Source organism: Colossoma macropomum, unplaced genomic scaffold (assembly GCF_904425465.1).
Source record: "Colossoma macropomum unplaced genomic scaffold, Colossoma_macropomum, whole genome shotgun sequence".
In the NCBI taxonomy this organism is placed as follows: domain Eukaryota; kingdom Metazoa; phylum Chordata; class Actinopteri; order Characiformes; family Serrasalmidae; genus Colossoma; species Colossoma macropomum.
The window spans coordinates 21,749,220-21,771,645 of NW_023494809.1; the positions used below are offsets into that span (position 1 = coordinate 21,749,220).

At 38.8% G+C, this 22,426-nt stretch overlaps 3 protein-coding genes across 6 annotated transcripts in view; 1 reads left to right on the forward strand and 2 right to left on the reverse strand.

The window, feature by feature from the left end:
* Positions 1–2,593: 2,593 nt before the first annotated feature.
* eif1axb (eukaryotic translation initiation factor 1A X-linked b) lies at positions 2,594–8,140 on the reverse strand. The gene is made up of 7 exons (XM_036558326.1): positions 7,974–8,140; positions 5,759–5,842; positions 5,541–5,644; positions 5,088–5,138; positions 4,281–4,362; positions 4,099–4,190; positions 2,594–3,974 (listed from the first exon to the last, which is right to left on the reverse strand). The coding sequence occupies exons 1-7, from the start codon at positions 7,987–7,989 to the stop codon at positions 3,969–3,971; spliced, it is 435 nt and encodes a 144-aa protein (XP_036414219.1). The 5' UTR covers positions 7,990–8,140; the 3' UTR covers positions 2,594–3,968.
* A 678-nt stretch (positions 8,141–8,818) lies between these two features.
* Positions 8,819–13,824, forward strand: si:dkey-226l10.6 (zinc finger protein 32). The gene is made up of 2 exons (XM_036558325.1): positions 8,819–8,973; positions 10,704–13,824. The coding sequence occupies exon 2, from the start codon at positions 10,873–10,875 to the stop codon at positions 11,845–11,847; it is 975 nt and encodes a 324-aa protein (XP_036414218.1). The 5' UTR covers positions 8,819–8,973; positions 10,704–10,872; the 3' UTR covers positions 11,848–13,824.
* Positions 13,825–14,051: 227 nt separating this feature from the next.
* The window catches only part of rps6ka3b (ribosomal protein S6 kinase, polypeptide 3b), a 77,724-nt gene continuing 69,349 nt past the window's right edge, over positions 14,052–22,426 (reverse strand). For all 4 annotated transcript variants that reach the window (XM_036558437.1, XM_036558435.1, XM_036558438.1 and 1 more), the window contains 6 exons: positions 20,068–20,226; positions 17,562–17,723; positions 17,402–17,478; positions 17,199–17,316; positions 16,940–17,080; positions 14,052–15,015 (listed from right to left, as the gene is read on the reverse strand). In XM_036558437.1, coding sequence (XP_036414330.1) covers positions 14,893–15,015; positions 16,940–17,080; positions 17,199–17,316; positions 17,402–17,478; positions 17,562–17,723; positions 20,068–20,226 — 780 coding nt within the window. In that variant the 3' untranslated portion in view covers positions 14,052–14,892. The remainder of the gene's footprint in view (positions 15,016–16,939; positions 17,081–17,198; positions 17,317–17,401; positions 17,479–17,561; positions 17,724–20,067; positions 20,227–22,426) is intronic.

Here is a 22,426-nt window from a genome sequence, read left to right on the forward strand (position 1 = left end):
GGAGGTTAGGGAACCAGCCTTGTGACCGAAAAGTTGCTGGTTCAACCCCCTTAGCCGACAGCATGTGACTGAAATGCCCTTGAGCAAGGCAACTGCTCCCTGGGTGCCGTGGCTAGGACTGCCCACTGCTCCAGGCAAGTGTGCTCACTGCCTCCTAGTGTGTGAGTTCACTACTGTGCATGTGTGTGGATGTTTCACTGCACTGATGGGTTAAATGCAGAGGTCTAATTCCTCTGTGTTCAAACACAGTTGGCTAATGATTCTGAATTCTATTCTATATTTCACTCATCTGGCCTGCTGGGAGGTTGGCAAGAAGAAAGCAACTGAAGGAAAAATAAATGGTTGTGGTCAGATTAAACCAAAGTACAACTTTCTGTCATGACTGCAAAAACCTAGTATGACATACCACTAAAACAACACCATCCCAACTGTGAAGCATGGTGGTGAAAGCATAACGTTACCTGGGGAACTTGACAAAATCGAAGAAGGATCAATGAAGCAAACCCAGGGAGATTCTGGAGAGGAACATGTTGAAATCTGAAAAGGAGTTGAAAATTCATAATCCAAAAGGACAATGACCCCAATCATAAGGTCAAAGCTAGCATGGAGTGGCTTGCTATGAACAAGATGGATGTTTTGGAGTGGCCTAGTCAAAGCCTGGACCTAAATACAACTGAAAATCTATGGAATGACTTAAAGGTTGCTGGTTATCAACAAAAACCCACTAACCTCCCCCAGCTTAAGCAGTTCTGCAAAGAGGAATGGGAGAGGATCTCCACATCCCATTGTACTATTCAAAACGACTGGTAGCTGTAGTTGCTGCCAGAGGTATATACTAAAGAAGAAATGTTCTTTTTTTCCAAATTAAAATGAGGTGTTTCAGGACAGAAGTTCTCAAAGTTGTTTTGTCTTAGTCCCCATTCGCCCCCCTGTCATTAATTTCACTTAACTAATGAGGACCATGTCTTGTCCATTTTGCTAGTTTTCTCCACCACTATCGCTGACATTACAGATGACTCATTAAGAGGTGCCAGATTGCTACGAATTGTAACTGGTCGGCACGCAAATCACATTTTAATAATGATTTATAACATCTACCATTTTACTCATTTATTCAACATATGGCCAAAACAGATTTAACATACCAAGTTAAATTACCTTGTTTTTAGTTGTTATTATTCAAAATCTGCAGACCCATTAATGTAAAATACTGACATTTATTTCTACGCATTTTACTTCTCATTTCACGTTTCACTCCTACCACCCCCACCTATCAGACAGAAAACATTCAGCTCACTCAGAGACCCTCCCTGATATCAGGTTTCACTCCCATGTGGAAAAAAGTGCTGATTTCTGATTCACATCAAATATAATTATTGTTATATAGTGTTCATTTTAGCACTGATTATAAAATAGCGCTTATGATAATAACGTGAATGTGGAGTTGGGGGAGCCCAAGTATGTTGCTGTTTAGAGCCTCCAAATGAGCGTCAGTGCAGCACTCCTGCAGATCTACTGCATCCTTTGTTTCAGCCCTAATATAACACAGCTTTTTTGAGTTCACGAGATGGTCCAATATTTAGCTTCGCATTTGTACACCTCTGGTTTACAATTTTTATGGTGCTTGGGGTGCGCTGCTCACATTCAGCGAGTCACACCGTCATCTTGTACAAGTACAGACACAGATAATACAGTCACTGACAGAACTTTTTGACGTTTTTCTTTATGTAATTTGAAAATGCCAGCTGCTTTTTACATTGTGAACAGACCAGTAGAAATAGTCCAAATTGACTTAAAATAACTGTCACATCACAGATATATGGTTTTGTTCCAACGATGATATATAGACATTAAAATAGATTAATATATATAAACATCTATGTTTTAAAAGCTTTGCATGTAATTAATATCCTCTTAGAGACATTGTGGAATGCAGGTACTGAAAGGTTCCTATTAAGTCAGTAAACAAAATTTAAAGTACACTTACTACAGTTAAAGGAATTACACTGCTGTACTAGTTACTTTGCACCACATTATCCTCAACACTGAATTAAACTGGCTGTTTTTGTTACTGTGCCTTTAGGATCAATACATGTAAATAACCTCTGTTCTTATTGGTTGCTCTATATTGTAAAAAACAAACAGATCAAATAAATCAAACCAGATTCAAAAACCAGTTCAGGCTGAAACCTCCTTATAACTTCAGTACGAATGGGCAAGGCTGAACTGCTGTAGGCTGAATAGCTGGATGGTTGAAACTGTGTTGCAATAGAATCAAAAATGTAATTCAAAATGGGCTGTTTTTGTACCTTCGTTTTAAACATCTGCAAAGTACTGAGTGGGGAGTGAATGGCAGGCTGTTGAAATTTTGATTATAGTTAAATACATTAAACACAATTTAGTATAAACTTGAATAAGATATGGTTTTCTATGATTTAAAATGAAGAAAGAAGTGTATTATTATTATTATTATTATTATTGTTGTACATTTCCAAAACTAAAACCAGGAAAACAAAAACTTCTGGTATGAATTACTGATCATTAAAAAAAACAAACAAACAAACAAACAAAAAATACAGAATGTCATAGTTTATATGTTTACTGTTGACTTTTATTTCAAAATCAAATTTCTTTTGATCAAAAGCAGCAAAGGAGAAAAAATGACAATGACTCGAGCATAAAATCCACCAATTAATCCTGCAATCGTTTCGCTCTTGCAAAGGACACATTTTGTGAAAAACTACCTGATTACATTAATCTGGCATTTGACTGACTATTTGAATACAAAAATATTCTGGTCTTTTTTGTTTTAGCTTCATGATTGTTTTGAATTTTTTAAGAAGAGAAAAAAACTATTTTTTTTCCCAGCCACCGAGGTCCTTTCTTAACTTCAGAAATTCAACATTTACAATACTTCAAACAGCCCTGCACAAGTCTGAACAGGTGAGCATGAACTAGACATGCACTGATACAAACACTGACACACTCAGCATCAGTAAGACACTAACACTGTGGTGTGAAGGCAGAGAAACAGGCTGTAGTAATATTCACTGCCTTAAAGACTTCATAAGTGAAGCTTTTTACTTCTTTACTGCTCCTATATCACTGTTGACACTGAAAACTGCTACTGATGAAAAGCTTTGTGCTATAATTATCAGTGGAATTTCTGATTTCATCAAAATCCTTATTTCAGCAAATGCAACTATTTGAAATGGACACTGTAGGTGGACACATATTAAATATGGCATTAAGACATGCCCATCTGCATATGCACAGCTTTTTAGTGACTGGTACTGAAAAGTTGTGATCAGTATCAGTATTCAGTATCAGCAGACACTTAAGGCTCAGTATTAACAGTGAAGAATCAGTGCATCCCTAGTATAAGGAAGCCCAACTTTTTATTTAATGCAATAGCTTCATCATTTAAACTACAACACAAACATTGCTAAAATAAAATCAGTGACTGAAGAAAACCAAGGGCTGTAGTTTCTCTTACTTTGTCAACACACTGAATGCATATTCAAATGCACTGCTATGTATCCAGTAGCCTATTCAATAACAGGTTAGATAAAGACATTCAAAAACATACAAAAACGACAGTGGCATGTTAGAGGCATCAGCTGTTTTCTGTTTTCAAAGAGCATTTCTCTCTCTCGACTCTAAAGAGCTTCTGAACATTACAAGAATACAGACTGCAAGACCAAACATAAAATTGTTCATTTTTATTGCGAATCCAGAGATTCTGTACTTGTAACTAAATTCCACTTGATGTGAAATTAATATAAATACATTAAAAGATAACAAAATGTATTGAATATAATGGTGCAGTCATAGTAGTTAGTGACAGAACCCTAAATCTGAGCCACCTTAGACGTAAGGAGAGAGGGCTGACTCCACTGGGGACATCATGGGCATTCTGTCTCTGCAGGCTGAGAAAAGTCCACTTTCCCCTCAGCAGCAGCTCCAGATTAGATCTAAAGCAAAGTGGAAGCAATGACATTTACAACATGATACTGCTACAGACTTTTGTTTCAGTGGTAAAAAAGTAGTTTCTCTCAGATTGCTCTGAAGAGTGTTTACATCTTGGTTGGTACTTACATCGTCAATGTCCTCATCATCGTCACCAATGTCATCGAACTGAATTTCATCATCATCGCCACCTCCGAATGTGTCCGTCTCGTTGATTTTGGCTGCGAACCAACAAATGATGTAAGCGACAAATGCACAAATAAGCAACCTGTCAGAACAACCAAGTGGTTTACAGTAATGCAGATACACACCATGCTCTGGAAGCTCTCCGTAGGCTTTCAGGCTGCGGGCCTCATCAGCATTATACTTCAAAATAACATCGGCTTTGTTGTCCTGTGATGGGAAAAAAAAGGAATTATTGATCAGATAATTTTGAAAAACTATACAAAACTATGCTTTGATTTGTATACTGCATGCACCTGAAGCACCCCCAAGCCAAACAAGGTCAAATTCCAACTGTATGTTACTGAAAACCTTTTTCCCTGTCTGATACACTACAGCCTACAGATTATGTAATCGTGAAGTAGTCCATATATTGTAATTGCTAAATATGATACATTCATAGGTAGGGGTACACGATTAGAATCGAAAATGTTTGCTTTAAACAACAGGCCAATTCATTGTTTTTATTTTTGACTGATCTGTGATGCAATTTTATGACAAATAACATGAGGAGGGCAAGTGTGCTTGCAAGCACTGTATTTGAATGCTGCTGCTACACCTTTAACACAGTCATAGTATAATTATGCATGACTCGTTGTGCTATATAGCCAGTTACCTCAACTTTTAATGGATAAAATATATAAATAAATAATATTATTTATGCTGCAATGTTGCTTCATGGAAAGTACAGGAAATGTGCTTGTGTGTTTCACGTGTTAGTGTGTTTAGTGTGAGCTTATCTGGAGGCTAATAAAAAATTGGCTACAATATCTGCAGTCGGCAAACTTTGCTGTAAAGAATTCAGGAGTGGTGCACTTCTATAAGTTGTTGTATAGTCCGTAGTAAAGAATAAAATGTCTACAAAGAGTGCACTGCAGTATAGTTAAACTCCATACCTGATAATCTCTCAGACCAATGAGTATAATGTCTGACGTGTTTATCCACACCTAGAAAGAGAGGATGAAAGCACATAAGATTAATGAGCCACCACACAGATGCTAAATCTACTTAGAAAAAAAAACAAACAAAACATTCAGACAAAACAGTTTCCTGATGGTGGAACATTCAATAAGATAAAATAACATTCTCAATTTGTCATTTATATTATCTGATGTCATTTCAAACATTAACTAACTTTACTAATTTACTGATGAGCTCTTCAGGTTGAAAACAAAAAATAAGGCAAATCAAAATAAAAACGCAAATGAGAATTAACCAACTGTTGTCAGCTAATCTACCTCATCATTTGAAGCAATCCCCATGACTTACAACAAAAGCCTGAACAATCCAAGCATTACACAGCATGCTGAGAATGCTGAGTCAGCAGAATCCTCCAGGCAGAATTGTACCTTTTTCCGGAGTTTTCCTCGGATGTGACAAAGCCGTTTGACTCCATCGAAGCACATGGCCTCCAACCTGCCGTTTCCCAACATCTTTAATACCTGTGCATATTCTGGAACACAGAAGGAGAAATGTTTTCATTACTAAAACAGACATTCTTTAAACATGTACTGGTATAAGGAGAATGCTAGAGCCGCTGCTTAACAATTCTGAATACGCGACTCACCTTGACCATCTTCTTTAAACACCAGTTCTCTCTTCTCTGATTCATTCTCATTCTTACCACGTCGCCTGTTCTTTCCTCCTTTACCTAAAGGCAGAGAAATAGAGATTATTCAAGACAAAAGATTCAAAGCAGTTAAAACTCTTATTCACTCAGACTGCAATCATGATAGTTTGAGGGAAGAATGAGTGACCAACGTTGAGAAACAATTAGCCTGCAATTGATATGATAATGAAACCTACTTTGACACAAAGCAGTATCTTCCAGCTGAAACTGTTTTGTTTACTGTACGCAACTACTTAGAGAGAACTCTGTTAACTCAATGGCACCTATTACCAACAGAATAGCGGTGCTACTAACTTTATTTTCTGAGATGTTGGTAACAATTCGAAGAAAAAGGTGCTTCAACTAAGTATAGGTGAGGCACATCCAAAAAAGCTTGTTACAAAAAAGTGGAAGACTCACTGTAGTCTAGATCATAGTTTCTTTATTAGGTTAAATTTGAGCTCTGATTACAGACCCGAATGGGGGCTGAAACGTCATGTTTTTAACTAAATAAACTGTTTTTATTGCTGTGAGAGAGCGTGTGTTACCTTTTCCCTAACACAATGTTGTTTACAACAGACACAACTTTTAAGTCGTTGCTGCATTTCTATCAGTATTTACATATTTTAGCAGCATTAAAATTTGTATGTGTCACTGTGCACTTAAAACACAGCAACTTGACGAGTCCAAAAATGCAGAAATGCTTATAAATTTACACTGCTAACAACATGACTGAATTTGTAAAAGTTTTAGTGAGTTGGCCAAACCATGTAACATCTGACATACCCGTATTCTCTGTATTACTGTCTGATATTTAATGTGGAGAGTGAAATGCTTAGGAATGTAACAGTGCAGCATTGCGTACTGTATCAAACTAAATCACAGCATATTGTATTGTATCACCATTATAGTATAGTTTACGACACATTTTCAAGAACTACGTACTTCTGATGTATCGGATATATGTATTATGTGGAGACACACAATCATATGGAAGCCCATTCCCTCCACTTAAAATGGGACAATTCAGCACCTTTTTTTTCATTTTTAAGCAAATTGTTATGCTATTACTTTGTGATACTGCTTTGTCGTTATTCTGAGATAATCTCATTATTAGATAGTAAACCTTTACTTTGCAATACTATTGCATTAATTTAAGACAGTCCTTCGTTATTTAGAGATGCTCTCATTATTTAGAGATGAAAATATAAATATACATAATATTTAAGTATACAAACTGCGAAAGTTTTTTTTTAAAATAATGAAAATAATGACTTCAAAATAACGACTTACTACCTCAAAATAACGACGTAGCATCTCAATGAGATAATCTCAGAATAATGACTTATTATCGCAAAATAATGGCACGGCAATTCACATAACTATGCGAAAAAATAAGGTTCAGAAGATATTTTATTTTTTTATTATTATTTTATATTAGTGTTAGGAATAGGCTTCCACAGGGATCCATCGCAACCAACAGAGGTATAAACTGCAAGGTGCTCCGCTTGCTTCACCGTGGAACTACTGAAGCCAGCAATTAGTTAACCCATGTCCTCTAGTAAAAAGACTCCCAGGCAGCCTTCTCTGATAACCTGAAGATCCCTTTAGTAAACTGGTCAGATCACTAAAAACGTATCCTTAAGTTATATTACAGAAGATGAACGAGTATCACTGAAACTCGAGACGCCACATCGGTCGAATTACACACATATCAGCCCCTAACTTCACCTCACATTTAGTTTCCCGGACAACGAAAACTCTTTTGTTACATTAACTGATAATTCAGAATTAAACTGTCAATAGTAACTTAATGTCATCCCTGCTCTGTTAGCTAACATAGGTTAGCCATACTTCGAAAAACGGAGAACGAAAACCAGGCCGGTGTGGATCCATGCTCCAGTTATCCGGCTAGGCTAATACGGCTAATATCGACATAAATTATAAACAGTCATTAGTTTGGTCACTAAATATACCAGCTACAATCCACATACAGCACGAAACGTAAATACAACCATGTATTTATGTGAATTATCGTGTATTTTAAACAGCATAAACAAGAAACCATAGGAAACGCAGCTTCAGCTTTAGCAAACAACGGCTCGCTGGCTAACCATAGCATACGCGCTACAACCAATTTTCTTATCAAAATAACCTATGTCAAAGATCTTACCTTTGTTTTTAGGCATGTTCTGTACACCTGGCTGTCCGCTCTCGAATCACGTCCAGAAATGTTTCCGTGTTTAAAGATTAAAACGCTTATATTTTCTGTCACAGACCGCAGCGCTGACCGCTATACGAACAACCTCGCTCAGCTTAACCGAACTACGCATGCGCAGAAAATAGAGCACAACTTTACTGAAATCAGCATTTTTGATGCCTTTAAACACGAACACACGAAACTTCAACTGGAAGTCTCGACTGGTCTCATATACGTGCCTCCAAATATAATTTATATGAACATTATATTGTATCATTTTAAGAAGATTTTTCACCAAAACAAAGCGTCCTCCTTTCCAGCAGGCGGAGACAACCAACCGGCCTGAGAGAGATCAATGCGCTGCGAGGAAGGTCGAAATCTGCAACATTTTTGAAGTAACCTACGTATTAAAACATTTAAAAACATAGTTATTTGAGGATTCGCGCTTCTAAAAGACAAATTCGCATACTTTGGATAAACATATAGATAGCCAGATAGTCATTTAAATATAAAAATTAAAGTTACCCACTTTTTTGGTGACAACATTTTCATTCTTTGTTGCTGAAGCTAACAGGCTAACACAGCTAGCTAATGCACACTGCGTGATTTTCTTAACCATGCGCTAAAATAGTTATTAAAATAAATATAAATATTTAAAAAGGTAACTTAGAAGTCGTTCGACGTTATGCCACATAAATGTGTGGTTGGTGGCTGTCCAAACAGTTCGGACACTATAATTCATTACATTTTACCCGAAGAACCGAAAAGGCGCAGCTTGTGGCTGCAGTTTATTGAACGCAGTAAAGCCGATGGAGAACACGTCTCCGTTTCGAGCCGGGTTTGTGGTGACCATTTCTCACAAGACAGCTTCACTCAGCTTGATCTCGGTTTCACCACCCGCTTAATATTAAACGTCGACGCGGTTCCTACGATTTATCCCGGCGATCGTGCCTCAAATGATGAAGATGAACAGGTAAGGATAATAAAATGACGGGAGTACATTACGTAGCATGATTTAGCGTAGATATGGTTTTACGGAGGATTTAGGATAAAGCAAAGCATCTTTTGAAACGATTCTTTCCAAAATGATCTATAGTAGAACTATAAGAAACGTTAAGGTTTCCATAGTGGTGTATAACACTTTTATAATAATTTATAACGTTTTAACATACTGTTTTATAGTAATATATGATACTTGAGTAGCACCCTATTGTCTTCTATAGTAGTAAAAATGTTCAGTTAGATTCTTATAGGAGTCTTATAGAGATTTCTATGGTATTATTATATACACTGATCAGCCATAACATTAAAACCACCTCCTTGTTTCTACAAATTTGTCCGTTTTATCAGCTCCACTTACCATATAGGAGCACTCTGTAGTTCTACAATTACAGACTGTAGTCCATCTGTTTCTCTGCATGCTTTGTTAGCCCCCTTTTACCCTGTTCTTTAATGGTCAGGACCCCCACAGGACCACCACAGAGCAGGTATTATTTGGGTGATGGTTTATTCCCAGCACTTACTGACGTGGTGGTGGTGTGTTAGTGTGTGTTGCGCTGGCCTGAGTGGATCAGGTGCAGCAGTGCTGCTGGAGTTTTTAAACACCTCAGTGTCACTGCTGGACTGAGAATAGTCCACCAACCGAAAATATCAAGCTAGCAGCATCCTGTGAGCAGCTTACTGTGACCACTGATGAAGGTCTAGAGGATGACTAACTCATACTGTACAGCAACAGATGAGCTTCTGTATAACTTTACATCTACAAGGTGGACCAACAATGCAGGTGTGCTTAATAGAGTGGACAGTGAGTGGACACAGTGTTTAAAACTCCAGCAGCACTGCTGTGTCTGATCCACTCATATCAGCGCAATACACAGTAACATGCCAACACCACACCAGTGTCACTGCAGTGCTTAAAATGATCCACCACCCAGATAATACCTGCTCTGTGGTGGTCATGTGGGGGTGCTGACCATTGAAGAACAGGGTAAAAGGGGGTTAACAAAGTATACAGAGAAACAGATGGACTACAGTCTGTAATTGTAGAACTACGAAGTGCATTTATATGATATGTGGAACTGATAAAATGGACAATAAGTGTAGATGTAAGGAGTGTAGAAAGGCTTAGAATAGTTTCCCAACCATAAATATCCAGACAGCATTGCCTTATATGTCACCTAAATAATACCTGCTCAGTGGTGGCCCTGTGGGGGTCTTGACCAATGATGAGCAAAATAAAGTAGGGTTTACAAAATATGCAGAGAAACTTCAATCTGTTATTGTAGTAGCGCTGAACAATTTTGGGAAACTATCCAATTGTGGTTTTTCTTAACAATATTGTGAGTGCAATTTAACTGGGATTATTTTCTATAAATTAAATGTTTATTTTCAACATGAAGACTGTTTTTTTGGACTTTTGAAGTTTGAATGCAGAACTTAGTGTACCAGACTGTCAGTTCACATGCTCTGCGTTATTAGGTTAAATTTAAAACTTGCTAAGACAGTGTTGGATATTGTAAGATATTATTAAAATTGCTTACAATTTAAAAATTGCATTCTTTCAAATTCCAACTTCAGTATAAAAAGTATTAAATGTTTAGCCCTATAATGTAGAACTACAAAGTGGACAATGAGGGCACAAAGTGGTCAGTGATTCTATGTGTTTCTTTCCATATCTCTTTATCACTTACTTACTTGTGACAGGCAGCAGAGGCTGGAAACGAAGTGGAGGAGACCTGCAATATCACCATCAGCAGCACAGTCTCTTTGGCCTGTGTCAAGGAGGAACCTTTTGAATATGAAGTGAGCCAGTTCACGAAGCCCCGAGAAGAAAGTAAATCAGCATTGGCCAAGCAGGTCAAACAAGAGGAAAATGAGTGCCTGCTTACTGCTGAAACATGTGCGGAGGGACGTGAGCAACTCAGGATCATTCGGAGGGCTGAGATCAAACGTGAAAGAGGCCGTAGTGACCTGGAAGAAGAATCCCAAGAAGATAAAGACAAACGTTTCAGCTGCTCGACCTGTGGACAGAAGTTCCGCAATAAAGGTGTTCTTATGCAGCATGAAAGCAATCACACAGAGGAGAGACGGGTCAGAATCTACCGCTGTCACCACTGTGGGAAGGGTTTTCGCGCTCCGAGCATTTCTGAAAGCTCATGAGAAGCTCCACGAGGAGTCGGAGTCCTCTTTAACACACGGGTGCACCCTCTGTCCCCGCCGTTTCCGCTACAAGGGCTCTCTGGATGCTCACATGAGACACCACACATCCCAGGTGACGTATAAATGCCCGGTCTGTGAGGAAGTTTATGAAGTGAAAGGGGAGCTTTCTCAGCATGTTAAAGCGGCTCACGCTGGAAGTAAGCTCGTGTGCAGTTATTGTGACAAAAGTTTTGTACGAGTGGATGCTTTTTTCAAACACATTGATAGACATGTAGTGGTGACCCCATATTACTGCAGCACTTGCAAAGTGTACCAGCTCACTGAGCGTGGCTACCTCTGCCATATGCGCATTCATGAGAAGAAGCGCCTTTTGAGGCTAAATGCTCAGAAGGGTCCTGAAGTGGACATAGGAGAAAAAGCTCAAGGAGAATTCAAGTTGCAAAGTGACTCTGAAACACACTTGACTCCTGGAGCTCTGAGTGAGCCTGTGGAGGAACCAGTCAGGGTGCACATAGAGACTGAAGAAGGCTTGGAGTTGGAGCCAGAACTGATGGTTGGTGCAGAGTCAGTAGTTCAGTTTGAGGAAACTGGAACAGATCATATTGTTCCTGAATCAAACCTGTCACTGCCCTCGCCACAGGAGCTGTCCTATACCGACACCAGTGAGGACACTGATGATATGGATTGAGACATCTGGTCTTACCCAAGAGAGCATTCCATGGCTGATGCTGAACTAGTGGTTCCTAATAACCTCTAGATCTTGTCATTACTTTGATCTAAACTACTTTGAGAAGTAGCTGTGCAGCAGTTTTCATATAGACATGTGCATTTTCTATTTTTCTTATTAATGTAGATTTGTTTTGTAAAAAGAATGGTCCTATTGTTTTAAACATTGCTTTGAGGATTCTTGTACATATACATTCATATGCAAAAGTTTGAACACTCCTTGTTAACCTACATGTCTTGTTGATTTTCTAAGTGAAAATAATTTAACACATCCTCTACAGAGAACACACTTAAATATGGTATTTTCCTGCTAATTAGTGCACAGTATTCAACATATCAGAAACAAAAATAAAAGATAAAATACAAAATGTGCCTCAACTTTTGCACAGGCCACATTTTGTTTTTTTGTTGTTGTTAAATACAGCATATAAACTAAAAACAATGTGTTCTCTGTAGAGGATGTGTTAACTGATTTTGACTGGAAGGTTTACTACAGTATACATGCACTTGGTAAGATGCGTACTTTTGAAAACACTATTAAAAATTTAAGACATTTCTTTTACACCACAGACTGATATATGATGATATACATGATGGATAATAATTACTTTAACCCCTAGGAACAGTGAGGGGTGTAATTATACTGTAACATTTATATAGCCTACACACTTAAAAATCATGGTTCTTAAAGAAAATGGTAAAGAAAATGGTTCTATGTAGAAGAAATGAATACTTAAAGGACCCTTTGGGTTCTTTGCATCGTGAAAGGGTTCTTCAGATTGATGGAGAATGTGTTGAATATGGTTCTATATAGAACCTTTTTGAAAAGGGTTCTTTCTTTTAGTACAAGCTTGACATCATAACAGAAGAACCCTTTTTGGTGTTATCTAGAACCCTTTTCAAAAAGGCTCTATACAAACCATATTCAACACATTCTCCATCAGTCTGAAGGAAATCTTAAAGAACTCTTTAATCATGCAAAGGGTTCTTGGAGTGCTCATGGTTCTATATAGAATCACTTTCTTTCCTAAAGAACCCTTGAAGACTCATCTTTTTTGTTACACTTAGATGTGCGTAGTGACTCAGTATACTATGTGTATATTCTACTTCCAATGCATGGATTATGTCTAATCCTAGTTTGAATTGCAGCATCAATGGTAAATCACCATTAGAATTTTCTCTAGACTTCACTGGAAACTGGCCCTAAATGTCTGAAACCTTTTCTGAAATCAAAGTCATTAATAGTACTTCTGTTTGCTGCACTAACAGCTTCTACTCTTTAGGGAAGGCTTTACACTAGATGTTGGAACATTGCTGTGTGGATCTGACTGCTTTCAACTACAGGAGCATTAGTGAGGTCAGGTACTGATGTTGGTTGCTTAGTTCTGGATCACTAAGTGCCTCTCCACTCATCAAAAGTATTGGATGGAGCTCCATCCTTCAGATTCCATTGCTCCACAGACCAATGCTGAAGGGCTTTATACCCCTCTAGCCAACGCTTGACTTTGGGCATGGTGGAGGCTAATTTGCGGCTGCTCTCAAGCATCTATTGGCAATGCTTAGTGATTATACAAGCTGTGTTAGCAAAGGGTGCACCTAAAAGTAGCTGTATTCAATAATTATAATATACTGTTGGATATATACTGTACTTAATATACGTAAGTATAATGAATATAACTTGTATTGAGACTCAGCAATACTGTAGAGGCCCATTTTTAAAAAATCTGAGAACAGTTCTTGTCTATGTAGATGTAATTTTTTCCCTCATAAAAATGTAAAACTTTACTACACGTAAATGAGAGATCAGTATAGTAGCTTTCTTTTTTTCCAGCACTCTTCTATTTTAAAGAGAGGAAAGGCTACAAAGCAACAGAGAGTCCAGAACATAACCCCATTTAAAACCTTACAAAATAACAACACAGGCCTGCTGGAAAACAGAAGTGGAGATGAAAAAGGTCCTCAGCCATGCTTGCATACACCTCAAGCGGAGCCACTAGATTACCATGAGCTAAAGAAATGATTCCACGTATTTACAAAAATATGCCAGGAGTAGTTCTTCAAAACCCATAATGACCCACATTCCTTCTGAGGAAATGACCACATATCTTTAGTTTCTCAACCATACAGGTCACCTGGGATTAAATGAGACAACACTGTTGTGTGCTTTTGTTACTCATAGCTTTTTTTTTTAATAATGCATTGCATTTCATAAACCTGAGTTCTCTAAGTATTTACAGTTCTCTGCTGTCTTGTGCTCTGAACTGCTTTTGCGCAGTTGATCTGCAAAACCAGTTTGTAAAGCTAGAACGCGTTTCTCTTGTTGTGGTCCTCTCGCCACACATGACTTCCTGTAAAAGTGTCTTCTTTTTATGGGAACTCTTGTTCTGGCATTGGGTCTTCCTAGGACACCTGTGGATTTCAAGCCTTGCAAAGGCTTTTTTATGTGAAGAGAAGATTTACGGAAGAGAAACATCAAGATCTTAAAAACACATTAAGGCCAGCTCTCTTGGTTTTAACATTCCTAGTTCAACTTGGAAACCGAACAGATTTGGAGAGGTTGATGAACAGAAGTGAACAATACATTTCTTATTTGATGGCATTTCATTTTGCAACTGTTTTGTTCTAAACAGCCCATATAATAATGTCTTACTCTATCAGCTTTATAAAAAGAGTGATATTACAGTATATTACAAGTTTATATGCATGTATGATACTGTCTCTTGTTTCCCCAAAAAACAAAAATAGTAATCAGATTGCTGTGGATGCTTTGCTTGTTTTGAGTCTGGAGGCAGCAGTGATTGTACAAGCAAAAGACTTTGTTGGTCCTCTTTGTGAGCAGACAAGGAAGAATCAGATTGTCCACCAGGGGTCCTTTGAGTCCACACTTGGCTTTTGAGCCCTGGGCGCAGCTGGACTGGACAGCCGAGCTTCTTTAAAGGGCAGGAGGACAGGCGGGCGGTTTTCCCGCCAGTTGTGAGGTGTGTGGTTGAAAGTGGAGGGCAGCAGCTCAGAGGGCAGTGGAGGTCACTTTCTTCACTCCTCGGCGCTGAGCGAGAATGGAGCAGCCGACGGGTTCCAGCACTGGGGGGACATTCCTGTTCAAGGCAGAGTAAGTAGCAGCCATGGCGCCCTGCGAAAGAAAAGAACCACCATCAGACCACCTGGAAGTACCTTGCAGAATTGGCCATTCCAAGCTCCGCCCACAAATGTGTTCTTTCAAATTAACTTTGCTAGGTTGTACAGGCATTACAGAACACTGGAAAAGATCCCATTTAGCCTAATGAGAAACTCTATTACACTAACTTTTAGCCAAATACTTGAATTATATTAGTAACTGAGAAACATACAGATAATTTTAACAAGCAAGTAATCAAGTTTCTTAAAAAAGGCCCAACAATAAAAACGGACTTGAGTAAAATCAATCATTTGCTCTGATCTGATTCAAAACCCAGGTTTTAATATGTCCTTACATCACACAGGCTAAAGGAATCAGGAATGTTTATATATTCGGTGTGAACTGACGGCTCGACTGAAAGCAGAATGTGTTCAGTTTCACTCCTGGACATTTCATACTCCTGATCTGTGCATAGGATGGAACGTTTGTTGCACAGATTTATAGAGGTGTAAAAATAAACTGTTGAGCTAAGTTTAGTCTATTCACATCTTTATTAACTGCTGCTTAGAATTTGGTGTAAAAAGTGAAACCTTAATAGGGCCAAAAAAGGGTAATAATTCTGACTGGGGTGAGCTGAACCCAGTATGTGATGATGCAGAGAACATGTATATAGAATTGTTTCGAAATCCCTGCTTCGGGTTCCAGAAAAATTAAATCTTGAGATTTTCTCGCTCGTTTCTACCATCACTATCCAAGAAACTTTATTGGGGACAAAATAAACTAAAAGGTCTTCAGTAACACTAAAGCATATATAAAATGCATACACTACTGTGCAGAAGTCTTAAGCATCTAGATGCATTATTTAAAATCATCTTGGCAATAAGTGTGTTTGTGCTTGGAAAAATACCATATACCATTAGAATAAATGCAAACAAACATAAATACAGCAAAAAATAATAAGAATTACTTATTTTGAAAAAAGTAGTTGATATTCCATATCTTGATGGGGGTCTACATGCAGCATTTTAGATACCAGGGGCTGTATTACGTCTTGTCTGCTTAGTTACCATGACAACTTCAGTTAGGACTGAATTTAAGACAGAAGCTATTACAGAACAACAGTTCTCAAGTTCATAATCTTATCCATAACTCCAGATAAGAAAACAGTATTACAGGAACATCCCAACTAGACAAAATTTCCTAAATTCTGTTCTAACTTTCACACAACCCTAGAGGTGTCCTAATGTCTGTCTAACCATCTGTTTCTTTTATGCGGTGACAGGCAGCATAGTTCACTATAACTAGCATAAGGACATTACATTCATCTACACTGAAAACAGTGCTTTGACTTAGTTAAAACAAAAAGATACGAAGTTTCTGTAATACAGCCACAGGTCCTGATGATGGCTATTACTGTCACTACACGGTAACCAGTGCTAACCTGTCAGTTTTTATTAGACATTCTGGGAAATGACAGATCAGTCTGGCAATTTTGGACTCAAAACACAATGTTTTGGTTCATTTGGGTCAGGTTGCGTTTGAACTCCAAATGTGTTGCTGCGTGTTGGGTGGGGCTCAGACAGGAAATTTTTGGGCTGTATTCGGATTCAGGCCGTCATTTCTGGCCTGATTAAAGCTCTAGTACTTATCATTACATTTAATACAGTAAGTATTTGATATCTTGTGAGCTAGAAGAACAGTTTAGTTTCAGTTTGCTCCTGGACAGACCAAAAATGGCCAGAAATGCACATAAATGAATGTGTCCCTCAGGCTCTATGTTGTACCATGAAAAAAAAAACAGTAGTACAATTTAAAACGAGCATTATCACTCAAATTGCTAATTCGTCAAGAAGGTAAATGTTAAAGGTTCATTCTTTAAGCCAAGTAGTTCGGTTTGACTGAGTAATTGAGTAATTAAAATGCGTGAAGAGTATATTACCTTGACTAGATGAGGAGCATCCTGTCTGTTGAGTTGGTATTTGGGGAGCTGGTCTTTGTGAACGATCCAGGGGTGCCTCAGCACTTGTGCAGCTGTTAATCTCTGATGGGGGTCTACATGCAGCATTTTAGATACCAGGTCCTGTGGGCACCATCAATGCATATAAAGAAGAACAAATACATTAATTCTGGGGTGACTATTTTATACTTACTGCATTACAGTAAAATCCATAGGGTGTTTTAAGTTACAGTGAGCCCACCTTGGCCTCAGATGAGACAGAGTTCCAGTATCCCCCTGTCAGAGAGAACTTTCCACTGCCGATCCTGGCCAGAATCTCCTCCGGCGTGTCCTCAGGGCCATTGGCGAATGGAGTGAACCTAGAAAACAGCACGGTATCTGAATAGAACTGTACAGTTCAAACATCATAAGCAGTTCATGCCATACTCATGTTTCTATATTTACCCTGTTAGCATGGTGTACAGAAGGACACCTAGGCTCCATATGTCACATGCAGCATCATAACCTTGCTTCTTTAGAACCTGGAGAACAAAAATGATCTTTTGTTATTGACTGCAAACACTTTCAAAAGCCTTGTCTGAACAGTGGAGGCAGCAGCGTTTACCTCAGGGGCCACAAAGTTGGCAGTGTAGCAGGGCGTCATCAGCAGGCCGTTCTCTGCCCTCAGCTGTTTGGCAAAGCCAAAATCACAGATACGGATAGACTCTGGGTTGCCTGACTCGTCCACATAGAGAATGTTACTGGGCTTCAGATCTCTGTGGACCACCTGAGGCGCGAAACAGGAAGACATTACACAATAAATATTCAAGGCAATTTCAAGAGCTTGAAATATTTGTCTGAACCTGATGGGACCCGACTGCTCCTGTCGGATGTCATTTCTCAAACATGTTGGGTTTGGGTTGGGTTCAAATTTTATATTAAGGTTCTCACAGCCCGCCTCCCAGTTTTAACAGATTTTACCTTGCATTTCCTTCACGTTTTTCTCCTTATTTATTCTTCACTATTTTCACTACGTTAAATTGTTTTTTGTTTTGGCACGCTGGAGTCACTCACTAAGCACTGAGGTCAATGCTAATGAGAAAATAAAACAGTGAATCCATTCAGAAAAGTACAGAATAATGCAGCCAAAAGGACGTTTAAAATGTTCAGTATGTTCTATGTAACATGTTCTACGTGCAGAAATAGAGTTTGAGGATTAAACAGGGATAGTATCTCTCAATAGCAGCACCGCACAACGTAAGTGCAGTACAGAAAGAGTAGCAAGACTCAAAATTAACATTTGTGATGCAACAACAGTTTGATGAGTACATTTATTAAAGCCAAATTCGGACAGGTAATTATTCTATTATAGCATATTACTTTATACTGTTTTCTATTTGATTTATCCATGATGGCTATTACTGTCACTAGACTGTAACTGGCACTATCCTTTAAGTTTTTTGATAGATGATTGGTTTGGGTCAGAATTTTGTTAGAAATGAGTCGATTTCAGACTCAATTATTCAGACATGATGGTGGTTTGGGTCGGGCTGGGACTCAAATTGTGCTGCTGCGTGTTGGGTGGGGCTCGGACAAAATTCTGGGTCTGTATTTGGGTTCATACCATAATTTCAGGCCTAATTAAAGCTGTGGTTATCATTCCACATAAATAAAGCACACTTTCCCCCAAGTTTTCACTACTCTTATCCACATATTTACACTAGGGGTGGGTGATATTACAATGTAAATATTATCATAATAATTATGGAACAGTCTTCTTTCCCGAGCACATTGCAAGTATTGTCAACATTTCTTGAACACTGAACAATATGATTAATTGTAAAGAAGCTGTTAACGACAGCCAGTGGTCTTATATACTGTAGAGATGGCACAACACCACGTGTTCTTTTCCGATTCTGATACTGAACCTATAATAATAACCTATGATGAGCATCTAAAAGTAGTCTCTCATGCTGGAACCCTCTACTGCCCCATATGAATAAGACAGCTAGAGTGAGAATTAGTGCTGTTTCAGGACAGATTTGTTACAGAACTAAATCACTTTTCTCCTCCAGTATCTGATCCAGCATTCAGCATACTGATAACTGTTATTGGATCGCTGCCATCTCTAGTGTAACACCGCCAAATAAAAGCTGCGTACTCACAAGCAGCAATCTGAATGTTGCTGTTTGAATGTCAATGTCTTATTTATTATTGATTTTTTTTCCTCCTGTTCCTTAATGCTAGTTAGCTTTAATAATGTGCCACTTTTTCTGGTGCCTTGTGTCTGTTCCAATCTGTTAGGAAACCCCAGAAAAAATACACATTCTTATATGCAGTGTGCAAAATTAAAATGTCTTAAAATGTGGTATTTTATTTCCTATTGCCCACCCCTAGGGCTCAATGTTACTGCAGTTATGTTAGATGCAGCATTAGCTATAACTTAACATAATGTAACATAACATAATTAGCTCACAGCTTGTGTCCTAAGCACATGTCCTAAGTGCATTTCAGACTCATGCCTTCACATTTTTGTAGGAGCGGAGTGGGAAAGGAAGTGGTGTGATTGTGCCTTGAGCGAGGAGCAGCTTTTTAATGTTCACTCTCGCTGAAAGACAGCTCTGTTATTGCACCATCCCACATGAGAATAGCATGTGCTAATGACCCATAATGCAACTGCGTGGTGATTTTGGTAAACACTGTGTTAGCGTCATTCATTTAATAGTGCAGATGTTTTGTTGCAATGTTTTTTTTGTAAAGACAGTCAGAACAATCAAAAATACAAATTTTTAAAAACAAAATCAGTGGAGGGGGTAAATGTGAGTGTGGGGAGGCCATAACTATGACAAGAGATTCTTGTCAAATGCAAAGTAGGCTAAACAATATTATTGTTTCTTTGTTCAAATAATTTCAGAAAGGTGGGCCTTTTCTTAAAGTTATTTTTATCTAGTATATCTTCCTAACGCAACATTATATAAATATATAGTGTAAAATGGAAAATGGAATTCACATGCGTGAGTGGTGAGCAAGAAACAGAAAACCTGGAGTGCAACAGGAGCGGAGTCCTAACAGAATTTTTTGAGCATGGCAAATGCTGCTGCTCCATTTACAGTCGGGTTGGGGATACGTACCCCTTGCGTGTGCAGGTACTCCACAGTCTTAGTGATGGTGTAGAGCACTGCGCTGGCCTCTCTCTCAGAGAAGAACTTCTGCCGGAGGATTTTATCCAGCAGCTCTCCTCCTTTCAGCAGCTCCGTCACCAGATAGACTGAGCGGCCATCGTCATACACCTGCCGAACACATCACACAGAGACAAACATCAACACCAACCGTATTGGAAAACTGTGTTTTCCCTTTTTCAACTACTTTTCCGTAAGGACGTACATCTGACAATTTTTCAGGAAATAATTCAATGCATTCAATCTTAAATTTCAGTATAATCATTTTGATCAAATCATTTTGGCAAAAACTCCATTCAGTGGCCCTTAGAAACACCAACAGTCATATGCAGAAGTTTAAACACCCCTGGTCAAATAAGTGAAAATAAGTAAATAATAAATAATTGTGCATTAAAATGTGCAGAAGTGTCTTCTCTGTAGAGGGTTTGTTAACTTATTTTCACTTAGAAAATCGACAAAACATCATTTGACCAAGGGTGCCCAAACATTTGCATACAACTGTATCTTGTACGTTCATTCACTGGCCGACTTAATGATATCTGCTTACCTTATAGGTAGGTCTACTACATAGGTGTACAATTACAGACTGTAGCCCACATGTTGCTGCATTTTTTATCAGCTCCCCTCTACTTCATTCATCATTGGTCAGTTTCTGACCATAGAACCACAGCTGTCCAGATATTATTTGGGTGGTGGGTCATTCTCACATACACTGACGTGGTAGTGTGTGTGGTGCTGGTCTGAGCATATCTGATGTGTGGTTTTCCACACACCAGTGCCACTGCTGGGTTAAGAGTGGACCAGCACCTAAAAATATCCACAGTGGCTCTGTGGTCAGAAACTGACCATTGTTGAAGGTCTGACACAGATTATTCATGACAACAAATGGACTACAGTCTCTCACTGTACACCAGTAAGACTGAGCTACAAGGTAGGTCTTTCAAATAAGTGTATACTCAACAGCAGAATATAAACAATATTTTTACATTTTTTACATTGTAAAATAACTACAAGCATTTTTACTCTGGCCAAAAACTGTGCTGTGTGATACTTTATTGAATAATATTATGATACACTTTATGGCCAAAAGTATGTGGACAACTGACAAAGACACTTATATGTGATTGTCGGACATCCCATTCCAAAACCATGAGCATTAATATGGAAAATCTTGTATGCTGTAGCATTAACATTAGCCTTTACTGGAACTAAGGGTGCCCTGCGATGGACTGGCGACCTGTCCAGGGTGTATCCTGCCTTCCGCCCAATGACAGCTGGGATAGGCTCTAGCACCCCACCGCGACCCAGAAGGATAAGCGGTTTAGAGGATGGATGGATGGATGGATGGAACTAAGGGGCCCAAACCTTGAAAAACATCCCCCTTTACTGTTGGCACTATGCATTCCAGTAGGTAGTGTTCTTCTGGCATCCACCAAACCCAGATTCGTCCATCACACTCAAGCTTGATTCACCACTCCAGCAGTCAATTGGCATTACACACGTGTGAAGCTGCTCGGCCATGAAGCCCCCGAAGTGAAGTTCTTGTGCTGATGTTGCTTACAGACACAGTTCAGAACTCTGTAGTGAGTGATGCAACAGAGGATCTTGCATCTTGTACATGCTACATGCTTCAGCACACAGCAGCCCCACTCTGTGAGTTTGATCTGTCGCTTCATGGCTGAGCTATTGTCACTCCTAGATTCTTCCATTTCCCAATAAATACACTTACAGTCGACCAGGGCAGATCTAGCAGGGCAGAAATTTCTCAAACTGACTTGTGGCAAAAGTGGCATCCTATGACAGTGCCACGTTTAAAGTCACTGACCTTTTCAATACGACCCATTCTACTGCTTTTTATACACCTGTTTGCAATGAGTATGGCTGAAACAGCTCAATTCAATAGTTAGGTGGGGTGTCCACATACATTTGGCCATATAGTGTAGATTTTAACATTCCAGCAACAAAGCAGATGCACCGATACTTTTTTACACCTTTTCTATTCCATTTTTGGTCACACTGGTCACACTTCTGTCCCTGTCCCAGTCAGCATTATGTATACACTATGGATGTTTCAGAGCCATTATGCTCTTTTAGCCATACAAATAACTGCACCATGCCTGCATTTCTTCCTGTGCATCTCAGCTCAGACCTTTTTAATGAGACCTATAATGTAATCCAGTATGCACTTTAACAGAATATGACCTTGACTGGACACCAGAAATGCTAAAATGCATTCAGGATTGGTCTGGCCTCTACCAATGTATGGAAACCTATTTGAAATACGAAGCTTATCATGATGCCAAATGAATAT